General features: G+C 39.4%; 1 protein-coding gene across 1 annotated transcript in view; it reads left to right on the top strand.

The window, feature by feature from the left end:
- Positions 1-11,925: 11,925 nt before the first annotated feature.
- The window catches only part of LOC115279879 (zinc finger protein 345-like), a 9,806-nt gene continuing 9,657 nt past the window's right edge, over positions 11,926-12,074 (top strand). Inside the window, exon 1 of the mRNA XM_029924380.1 lies at positions 11,926-12,074. Coding sequence (XP_029780240.1) covers positions 11,970-12,074 — 105 coding nt within the window. The 5' untranslated portion in view covers positions 11,926-11,969.

The raw sequence follows: 12,074 nt of genomic DNA, 5'->3' as shown, positions 1-12,074 counted from the left end.
TGACCATGGAACAACATGGGTTTGAACTATGTGGATCCGCTTATAGTCAGGTTTATTTATCGTGCAGAAATGTATTTTCTCTTCAGATTTTCTTAATATTTTCTTTCCTTGAACTTCCTTTAATGTAGGAATACCATACAACATAAAATATATATTGATTGTTCTTGATAAAGTTCCTTGTCAACAGTAGGCTCTTAAAATGAAGTGTTGGGGAGTCAAAGTACTACACCGATTTCCAACTGCCTGGGGGCAGGCACACTGAACCCCTGCATTATTCAGGCATCACTTAGGCTTGTGGAAGCAGTGGGATGATATCACTAATAATCTATTTTCCCCATTTTGTATTCTATCTTCCTTGTTGTGACAGCTGGAACATTATACTTTTAATATGGATGATACAGAAATATTATTGAGAACATAGTCAATTTCTTGATACTGTGGCCATGGAATCCCTTTTGTATAACTAGCTGCAGGGGGATTGAACGGACTCTAGCTCCACCCAGTAGCAAATAGAATAGATAAAAGCCCCCAAAGTCACAAAACAGTTCCCGCTCAGACGGCCCCAATAACCTTTGTGGAAGAACGCCAATTCCTCGTATATTGACCTTGAGCACCTCTTAGAGAAGAGCCCTGCAGAGTTTACCACGCTCCACTCATTTAGTTTTGAATTTTGCATCCTAGACTTAGTCCAGGAAGTGCAAAGCACTTCAACTGTGGACAATAAAATGGGCATCCAACCGAGTTCCTGCCACTTTCTCTGCCAGCACTCAGCCTTGACCTCAAGGCATACTGGTATATCCTTCCGGATCTGTGAGGACCAAACTTTGTGTGGTTCCCTTTTGTTTTCTTTTCTTGAACCATGGCTCACAATCCAATGCCCAGGGGAGCTACTTAACAACTGATAACGGAACAAACATATTACAAATATAATTATAAGCCCTATGTACATAATTCTCAATTATTGTTTTTAAAATTTTATACTCTTTTTCTTTGCTTATGTTTTTTTGAATATACAGAACACATAGTTTTATGGTTTTGGTATGCACAGAATGCAGTATATTATATTAAAATAAAGATTTGTTTTGGGTTTTTTGTTCTTTTATTTTTTATTTTTTTAAGGTTAACTTTTGAGAGAGAGAGAGAGAGAGAAAGCATGAGCAGGGAAGAGCTAGCAAGAGACAGAGACACAGAATCCAAAGACACAGAATCCAAAGCAGTTCCAAGGTTCTGAGCTGTCAGCACATGGGGGTCCATCTCAAACCACGAGATCATGAGCTGAGCAGAAGTTGGATGCTTAACCAACTAAGCCACCCAGGCATCCCACTAAAGATGTATTTTGAAGTAAAAGAACTAACTAGAAAGAAGTGCAAGTATAGGAATGTCTGTGTGTGTATGTGTACCTAAATCTTCAGAAAGAAAGGGAATGTTAGATCAAATGAGGTAATTTCCAAATTTCAAAATTGACGATTACCCAACAAAAATGTATAGATTCATAATGATAATAATGGTCCCTCTTGTATTGGATTTATATCTCCTACAACTCATTATCTTGGCTTGAGAATCTCCCTATGCAAATCCTGTCTCATCTACCTGCCTATTACTTATGTAGAATCTAATCTCTTTTCCTTGTTCAAATGTTCATCAATTGTTGCTTATTGGATATCTTCAGGGATTTTAAGAATGGCTTCCATGAAATGACATGGTGTTCCAAAATTAATTTGATTACGGGAGTAATTCCACAGTGAACATATTAAATCCCATATAGTTTAATTGCTACATGTCACTTGTTCCTCTCAACTGGACAAGAATACTAAGTAAGATTTCTCCAGTTACTATTCTTTTCCCTTCTTGGAAGTGACACCATTCAAGCTCTCCACTTTACTGTAATGATTCGATGAGGTGAAAGCTTGCAGATTCATGAGTCATGGGTTGTTTTAAGACTGATTTGAGGAGACCAAGCATAGGACATTGCTTAGTGCTTACTAGATGTTCTAAGTGTGGGGAGAAAACACTATTCTGTTAGGACTAATCCTGCAACCCAAAGGACAATGTGAAAAGCATCTAGGCTGAAGCACTGCCATGGATTCTTCACGTGGGAAGAGGACACCTATCCAAGGTTGTACTGCTGACTCTGTATTGAGAAGGATACATTTTGCTTGTTTTCTTTCCAAATCCTCTCCAGTTTTTCCATGTCCTCCTCTCCATTCCCGTGATGAAGGCATCACAGCTGTCCTTCTACCCTGTGTTATGGAGACCCCATTTTCACTACCCTCCCACATAAGTCACATGGGCTCTTGTAGGTTCTTAGGCATGGTTTGGAATTTTTAATTCAAAGGGAAATGGCTGCTAACTGGATCATTGGGGCCATACCTGAGATTTAAATACAATGTTGTCATAATTTCCTCAGAATAACAGGAAAACACCATCAATGGGCCATAGGATTACTTCAGGCACCTGGCACTTAGAGTTGTGAGGACAGATAGAACACGATGATGGCATCCTTGAAGAGGAAGATAGTTGCTACTAAAAGCACATACGGAGAACTCTTGAAATACAGGGAAAGATCTGGTAGGGAGCTCCCTTTGGTCACTGTAAAGTCTTAGGAAGGTACTTATGATGAACAAATGCAATAGACAAGGGGACTTGGGAAATATGGTGGTTTTCTGGGACTGAGGGAAGTCAAATCCTTTCCTCATGTTTTCATGAATTCCCTTTGAATTTTGGATACCATCAATAACTGTCCTTTCCCAGACTCAGATATGTGGCAGTAGCTGAAAGGGGAAATTGAAGGGTTTAAACATTGTGGCCATTGCTTTAAGACGTCACATGACAGAGTAGATGTTGGAGCAGCAGCAGCCTTCTGCAGGCTAATAGTCAGAACCCTCAAGGTGTGTGTTGTGGTTTCACAAAGCACTGGTCTCCCACATATACAACCCCAACACATCTCTGGTCCCTAAGGTTGATGACTTCCCAGGTATCTTGACTTAACTGCTCACAGGGACCTCCTTTACATCCATGCAGAACCACAATGAGTCTTGGACTGAGTGCAAGAACGGGTTAGGTGGGGAGCAGATCACCAGCATGTCTGCTTCCAAAAGCCCACTCTGTTTTTAGGTTAGATGTTCTTGTGTTGTTTCACAGCCCATGCTGTCTTTCACCCATATTTACCTGAGTGGACACAGGGTAGTATGTTACACTCACATTTTACATTGGTTCCAATGAAGGATAATACTCTCTCAAGATTATTTCAATGTTGAATAAATGCTGAAAACGTCCTAATCTGGCCAAGGAAATAGACACTAATATTGAGGAGGCACAGAGAACTCCCCTCAAAGTCAACAAAAGCAGACCAACACCAAGATGTATTAGAATTAAATTTACAAACTACGGTGATAAAAAAATCTTCAAAGCAGGAAGACCTCTTTCCCTTATCAGGGAGAACCATAAGGTTACTGGTGATTTTTCAACAGAAACTTGGCAAGCCAGAAGGGAGTGCCAGGATATATCCCAAGTACTGACTGGGAAACAATATTCAGCCAAGAATACTGTATCCAGCAAGGCTATCATTCAGAAGGGAAGAAAGACTTTCCCAGACAAGCAAAATCTAAAGGAATTCCTCACCACTGAAGCAGCCCTGCAAGAAGTGTTAAATGGGAAGCTTTGAGGGCAAGGAAAACAACCAAAAGTAGCACAAGAAAAGGATCAGAGACAATCTCTAGAAACAATGACAAAACAAGTAAGAAAGTGGCAGTAAATATGGATCAATAATTACTTTCAATGAAAATGTACTGTATATTCTAATCAAAACACATAGTCTCTAAATGGATTAAAAGAAACAACAAAAAGAAACTCAGATGCATCTATATGCTGCCTACAAGGGACTCAATTTAGACACTTAGAGATGGAAAGCGAGGGGGGCGGAGAAAACTTTATCATGCTGATGGATGTCAAAGGAAAGCCAGAGTAGCAATACTTAGGATGCACAAACTACATATTTTTGTTCTTGTATGGTATTTATCCCACTTTGGTAGGAAGGGAATGCTGGCCTCCTACAATTTTTTTTGAATGGGTTGCCTCTAGTATTTGTAAGATTTTGATGAAGAATGTGCTTATTATTTTTTTAATATTTGTTAGAATTGACCAAAGAAGGCAAGAGGCTGTGGACTTCGCTATGCTGGGAGGTTTTTTTATTCCAAATTCAACTTTTATTTTTGTGATTGGTCTAAGGAGATTTCTTATTTCTTGAGTTCAAGATTCATATTTCAATCTTGGTAACTTGTGCAGATTTTTAAATTACATTTTGTTCTATTTGTCAAACTTGTTAGTATATAATTGCTTACAGAATTTGTTGCCACACTACACATTTTTGGGGTTATCTGTTGTGTCATTTCTGTTCCATTTCTCTGTTTAGTGTTTGAGTCTTCTCTCTTTTTTCTTAAAGTAACGTAGTTAAAGCATTTCTAATGTTGTTTTGAAAAACTTGGGCATTACTGTTGTTTATTCTGGTCTCTATTTTATGTCTAATTTTTAAGTTATTAGTTATAATTTTTAAGATAGTTTTAAAATTTATTTTTGAGAGAGGGACAGAGTGTGAGTAGGAAGGGGCAGAGAGAGGGAATCTGAATCTGAAGCAGACTCCAGGCTCTGAGCTGTCAGCACAGAGTCTGGTGTGGTGCTTGAACTCCTGTACAGTGAGACCATGACCTGAGCCAAAGTAGGATGCTTAACCGACTGAGCCTCCCAGGTGCCCTCCCCCACCTTTTTTTTTTTTTTTTATTGAGAGAGAGAACCTGCAAACTGAGGTGAGGGGGCAGAGTGAGAGAGACAGAATCTTAGGCTCCTCAGAGTGAAGATCTACCCAGGGCTTGATCCCACAGCCCTGGGATCATGACCTGAGCCCAAAACAAGAGTTGGAAGTTTAATTGATTGAGCTGCTCAGGTGCCTCAACTATTTATTTCTGGTCTTCCCTTGGTAATTTCTTTTGTTCCTGAGTTTTAGTTAAGTTTTGTTTTCCAGTTCAGTGTGGTGTAATATGAAGGACAAAAGTTGAGGGACGCCTGGGTGGCTCATTCAGTTGAGTGTCAAACTCTTGATTTCTGCTGAGGTCATGATCTCAGCTTTTGTGGAAACAATCCTTGCATCTGGCTCTGTGCTGTCATCTTGGAGCCTCCTTGGGATTGTCTCCCTCCCCTGCTCGCATGCACTCTCTCTCTCAAAATAAATTCTTTTCTTAAGTCTAAATGTTGGGGTGCCTGGGTGACTCAGTCAGCTAAGCATTCAACTCTTGGTTTGACTCAGGTCATGATCTCATGGCTCATGGGTTCAAGCCCTGCCTTGAGCTATGCAGTGACTGTGTGGAGTCTGCTTAGGATTCTCTCTCTGCCTGGCTCCTTGACTTCTACTTTCTCACTCTCTCGCTCAAAGTAAATAAACTTAATGTCCAAATGTCATCAATTTGGGAAGTTCTTTCCTGTGGGTGTGTTTTACCACCATATCATCTGTCCTTGGTCCAAGGATCCTAATTTTAATATACTCAGGAGAGTCTTTACCCAACCATTACTGTTAAATAATTATCACATATACATAATTTGGAACAATGTTTTATGTGGAATGAACTTCTGAAGACCTTTTGTGAGGGCTTGGTCTTCAATAATTACCAAGGCGTTTATAATGGAGACAGAACTTATGAAAGCAATGAATCTAGTAAGAAAACTTAAAAGTCATATTCTAAAGAACTTCAAAGAATTAATTCAGTTGCCAGATACCATTTTATGGGCCCAGCACACTTCCACTGCGCTCTAAATACCATTTTAAAAGAAAGATTTATCACAACGTCTCTTATCAAAGCTTAAATGTCTTTATATGTCATTGTATCCTTCCTAAAGATTTCAAATGTACTAAATGTGGCAAAGTTTTAACCAGACTTCAAAACTCACTCAAATCCAGAGAATAACTACTGGGGGGGAAACCTTAAAAATGATAAGAATAGTGCAAAACCTTTGTCCAACGTTCTAACCTTTTTGAACATCAGAAAATAGGTACTAGGAAGGAACCGTACAAAGGTGAACAATTGAGTAAATCCTGTAAGCATTATTTAAACCATCTTTGACATCAGAGTGTATATTCTGAGGAGAAATCCCACCAAGGTAGACAATTCAGGAATGCCTTTCACCTGAATAACACCTAATTAAACATGACTGAGTGCATACTGGAGAGAAAACTTACAAATGTAAAGAATATCACAAAGTCTTTATGCAGAACTCAACGTCAACACATCACACTGTGTATCCTGGATGGAAACCCTAGAAATGGCATGAATAGGAAAAATCTTTTGTTTTAGATATTCCTTTCAGGTAAAAAGAGGTTCATACAACATACAAACATTAAACATGTAAAAAGTTGGCAATTTAAGTCATGAAAAAGCAAATCTAAATAAACATCTGAGAATTCACAGTGACAAGCACTAAGCGTATACCACTTTTCAGACATTAATCTAAATTGGAGTATTATAATAGAGAATAATAGTGATCCAAAGTTAAACCACGTGGATCACTGAGTAGAGCCTTCAACATGCAGGGTTAGAAGCTCTGACCCTTATGCAGTTGCAATAGGTGTATCACTTTTGACTCCCCCTCCATTTAACTATTAATAGACTACTTTTGACCAGAAACCTTCCCGAGGACGTAGTTTGATCAACACAGATTTAGAATGTTAACCGTAAAACCACAGAGCCACAACTCCCAGAGAATAGACCAGATGAACAAGACTAGTCGTTTGCAGTCTGTAAATCTGTATTTGAACCAAAGACCATACAGTAGTCTTGCAGTGACTTGTTTAGGCTACGTTTATTTGAATATGTTTTAATTAATGAAACTGAATGCTTTCTCATGTGTTAACAGTGATTTGTAATGAATGAAGTGTTATCATTGCACCAACCTGAACCCATTGCACATTCAGCAAGGCTGTAGGTAAAGGGACTATAACTGTGGGGCACATGGGTAGCTCAATAGGCTGAAGATCTGACTCTTGACTTCAGCTCAGGTCATGCTCCCAGGGTTGTGGGATTGAGTCCTGTGTCCCGCCTCGGGCTCCCAGCTAAATGTCCTGCTTAAGACATTTTTCTCTCACCCTGGCTCCTACACCTCCTCCCTCCCTACAAAGAAAAAAAAATTGAAATAAAGAACTTAGAGAGTGTCTAGTAGGAAAAAAATAGCATATATAAATCATACCAGAAGTGACAAAAAATAAAGAATGCTCTAGGGTTCTATAGAGCATGCCATCTGTTTTTATTCTCATTTTTAAAACATGTATTCATGTATTTGAGAGAGAGAACGAAAGCACGTGAGTGGGAGAGGGGTAGAGAGAGGGAGACACAGAATCTGAAGCAGGCTCTAGGCTCTGAGCTGTCAGCACAGAGCCTCACGAGGGCTTGAACCCATGAATGGGGAGGTCATAACCTGAGCTGAAGTCAGACGCTTAACCAGCTGAGCCACCCAGGCGCCCTGCAACTCATTTGTTAAGAGATAATAATACATTTTCTTCTATCACTTGGATTCCTCCTGTGTATTTTTTTTTCTAACATACTTATTCTGGCTAGAATGTGCAGTACTGTGTTTAATGAGAATGGTCAAGTTACCTCATTACCTTGTCTCTGATCATACAAGAGAAGCTTTCCGTTGACTACTGAATATGTGAGATTTCAGGTTTTCATACATACATGCCCTTTAATTTGGGGGTGGTTTTCTCCTTGCTTGAGTGTCTTTAATCATAAAATGGTGTGCAATGTGCTCACTCCTGGTTCTGTATCAATTAGTATGATCAGACCAGGTTTCATCATCACGTTAACGTGTAGTCTCAAATGTATAATCAATCTTCCCTATGTTGAAACACCCTTTGATTTGGGGAAGAATTCCCACTTGATTATACTGTAAACTGGTAAAATGTGCCTTTAATTCAGTTTCCATTATTTTATTATGAACTTTTCATGAATATTCCCAATAGGGAGCAGTGTTTCTCTTTACTTGTAGTGTCTTCATTTGCCTTGGATAAACTGGTAATGCTGGTGTCACAGAGAATGTTTTCATAAACTCGCTCCTCTTTACTCCTTAGAAATATATGAAGGGGAGCCTGGGTGACTCAGTGAGTTAAGCATCCAGCTTCACCTCAGGTCATGATCTCCCAGGTTGGGAGTTCCAGCCCCGCATCGGGCTCTGTGCTGACCGCTCAGAACCTGGAGCCTGCTTCCAATTGTGCCTCCCTCTGTCACGTTTTGTCTCTATCTCTGATAAATGAATAGTCCTTTTTAAAAAAATGTATGAAGAGTTTTAAAGTGCTTCATTGTTTGTATGCATTATCCAGTGAATAAATCTGGTAATGACATTTCTTAATGTTTATTTGAGAAAGAAAGTGAGCAAGTGAACAAACAGGGAGGGGAACAGAGAGAGGAAGATAAAGAGAAGCCCACACAGGTGCAGCACTGTCACCACAGAGCCTGATGTGGGGCTTGAAGCACAAACCGTGACTTCATGACCTGAGTTGAAATCAAGAGTCAGATGACCAACCAACTGAGCCACAGAGGCACCCTGCTTATTCAACCTGCTTAGCAGTTGTAAATCCATTAAGATGTAAAAACATATTTTGCCTCATTACCTACCTTCCCTAGGGCAGACCCCTCATGGCCAGTACAATGAAAGCTGTTTTGCTTCTCTTAATCTTGCACTTACCCTTGGAGCAAAACTGGTTAGAAGCTTAAAAATGAAGGTTGTTTTTTTTTTTTTTTTTTTAATCTTCAGGTTATTCCAAAACTTATAAAAATTTTTAAAGCTTTGTGTTCTTTTTTTTTTTAAGGGCTAAAAATTCTTCAGCCCAGTGTGTAGGGAATCTATAGCATATTCTAAAATATCCAGATTTTGCTACTTCGACACAGAGTCACCTAAAGCTAACTGTTTTCTCCATTTGGAAACACTCTCTTTGGGACAGAAGTTCTAGATTTTATGTGCAAGGACAGTTTTTGTCTTATTTATCTACTTATCTATCTATCCATCCATCCATCTATTTATTTATGAGACAGAGGGTGGTAGGGAGGGAGGAAGACAGACATAGAATCTGAAGTAGGCTCCAGGCTCTGAATTGTCAGAGCTGAGCTGGATGCAGGGTTTGAACTCAGGAACCAAGAGATCATGCCCTGAACATAAGTCATATGCTTTACCAACTGGGCCACCCAGGTGCCCCTGTTGTTGTTTTTAATGTGTATTTATTTTGAGAGAGGAGAAGATCACAAACAGGCCTTGTATGGTCAGCCCAGAGCCCCAGAAGGGACTGGATCTCAGAAACGGGGAGATCACGACCAGAGAACCAAATTTAAGAGTCTTATGCTTAACCTACTGAGCCACCCAGGTGTTCCATCAGGGCAAGGACAGTTGTGTGTGTTTCTTTCACATTGCAGAATTGGGGATCTCAATTCAGCAGTTTACATTTCCACACACATTTTTTGCCAAATGTTTGAAGGGGCACTAGCTGAGGGGAATATGAGAGAGACACACTGCTGCCCATAAAGCAGACTCAAGCCACAAGTACTGAACTCAGACTCTGCACCTTGAAAGATCAGCACAGGAAGAATGCCAGTCATCTCTGGGTGACCTTGTGGAGAAACAGGCAATCTTGGTATTGGGGTTAAATTATTTTAATACCTGTGGAAGCCAATTTGGTAATCTCCAGCAAAATTACGTGTACTTTTTCTTCTCTTCACCAGCAATTTCCTCCCCCAATTCAGCCTACAGAGTACTTGGAAACTTGCAAAACAAGGACCTTCAAGTATTCACCACCCCTATGTAAAAGCCAAAGATTGGGAACAACCCAAAATCCTTTGGTAGAAAACCAATTAAATGGAATAATGTCCAAGTAGAAGGAAGGAAAAAAATCATCTATATTTAAAATTGTGTGTGTGTGTGTGTGTGTGTGTGTGTGTGTGTGTGTGTATGTATGTATATATATATGTATATATATAAACCACTCTGGGAGAGTTGCTAAGAAAACTTTATCTTGGGAAAGTAGAAGTAGTTAGATACATGGATATTATATGGATAATCATTTTATAATCATGAATAGGTGGGAGACTTTTCTATCAAGATTCTGATCCACATGTGTTTGGTATCTTAAATTTTTGAAAGTGTCAATATTAGTGTTATCTTAGGAAATAGCATTTATTCCAATACAGAAACAAGCAGTATTCTCCCCTTAGTCCACAGTTTTCATTACAATACAATTGTTGACAGGTTTTCAAAAATATCCTGTCCAATATTGTTCCATTCAAAATGTGCCCAAAGCCATAGAGAACCACCACGAGGTGACCAGGATCCACTGGCAATCTCTTCCCTAGAAATGGAGATGCCTCTTGCCAACAGCCTACCTCATCCTAAATGAACCCCTTTCCAGTCTATGGAGGCATGGGCCCCAGTATTGTCTCTTGTCCTGGCAACCAATGATTCTGCCATGACAGGCCCGCAAGTAACAAATGTGAAAGGCAGACCACCTTTTGTAAAGAATCAAGCCCTCTTACCACATGGAGGTGCTCCAACTTCCCCTCCTGATGCTCCAAGTATGAGGAAGTTTCTCTATTTCTCGTTCTTCCAAATCAGAGGCACAGTTGTTTCAACAATTATTTCTTGGGGATGTGGAAAAGAGGAGAATGATTTTTTCCTTCCAAAATCTTGGGCAGGAGCTGCTTTCTGACCAGAGTACTGATATAATTCTCAAGGCTGTAAGGGAGGGTGTCAAAATACCAATGCCTGGTCTCTCACTCTACTCCCCAAATGAACTTCAACTGTGTGCCAAAATGCACCTTTCTTTTCCCAGTTACTCAAACGCTTTATGGTGTGCTGAAGACCCAAGTTAGTTAGTTAGTGAGTTAGATAGATTTCCTTATGATGGAATTCAGGTATCTATCACCATTTTAGAAATTCATAACAATTCTTTTGTATCTGCTTCTTGATATATAATTATTTATTGTGGCCCGATATTTTTATTTCTATGGTTTCAGTTCTACTGTGTCTGCCTTCACTTCTTCACTTGATTTTAGTCTTCTCTATCAGCCTCAGTAGATATAGGTCTGATGATTTGGAGGCTTTTATGAACACCAATTTTCCCATTTATTTTTGCTATATTTGCTATATCCTATATTTTTCATTTCTGTTTTAGGTTTAAATTTCCTTTCTTCTTCTAATTTTGAGCACATAGGGTCCTTTTCCTGATTTTCTGAGGTCTAAGAAAGTGATTTGTGGTACAGCAAGATATGCTACAGAATTCTCTATTAAGTTCCTTGTGGGTAAGTTTGTGTCCCAGGAAGAGTGAAGACCTGGTGATTTCATCTCAGCTATCTTCCTGATGGTCACTGGTTGATTTTAAGGTCATATATTAGAATTTGTCAGTACATTCATCTGTCAGTAGTCTCTGGAATGACTTTACTTTCCTTATTTGATCTCTTTCAGCTATATTTTCACTCGGCACCCAGACATTCCTGCCAAAGTCATGCCAAGAAGCTTCTTTCCAAAAAGTGTCCATGAGTAGATATAAACATAGTTCCTTTGAGAATGGACACTTAATGACAGGCTGGAACAAGGATGGGGAGAGTGAAGACCATCGAAGACATCTGGGGACTCCCATTCGAGAGAATGATTATGAATGTAATAAAAATGGGGAGGTCTTTGATCAAAGCACCAATCTTATTACACACGAGAGTATCCCTAATGGAGAGAATCCTTACAAATATAACAAATGTGGGAAAATTCTTAACAGGTCTTCCCATGATGGTGATCATCAGAGGACGCATGTGGGAAAAAACCATAACCTATGTAATAAACCTGGGAACATGTTTGCTGATTCATCAAAACTAAATATACCTAAGACAATTGATACTGGAGAGGAAAGGTTTATAGGTAACAAATGTGTCAAAGCCTTTGACCACCAGCAAATGGATAATGGACAGAAACCTTACAACAGTGAAGAATGTGGCAAGACTTTTCCATTGTGCTCAACACTTACTCAACATGAAGTAACTCACACTGGAGAGAAGCCG

This window comes from Suricata suricatta, chromosome 16 (genome assembly GCF_006229205.1).
Source record: "Suricata suricatta isolate VVHF042 chromosome 16, meerkat_22Aug2017_6uvM2_HiC, whole genome shotgun sequence".
Classification (NCBI taxonomy): domain Eukaryota; kingdom Metazoa; phylum Chordata; class Mammalia; order Carnivora; family Herpestidae; genus Suricata; species Suricata suricatta.
This window is presented reverse-complemented; position numbering and strand designations above follow the sequence as displayed.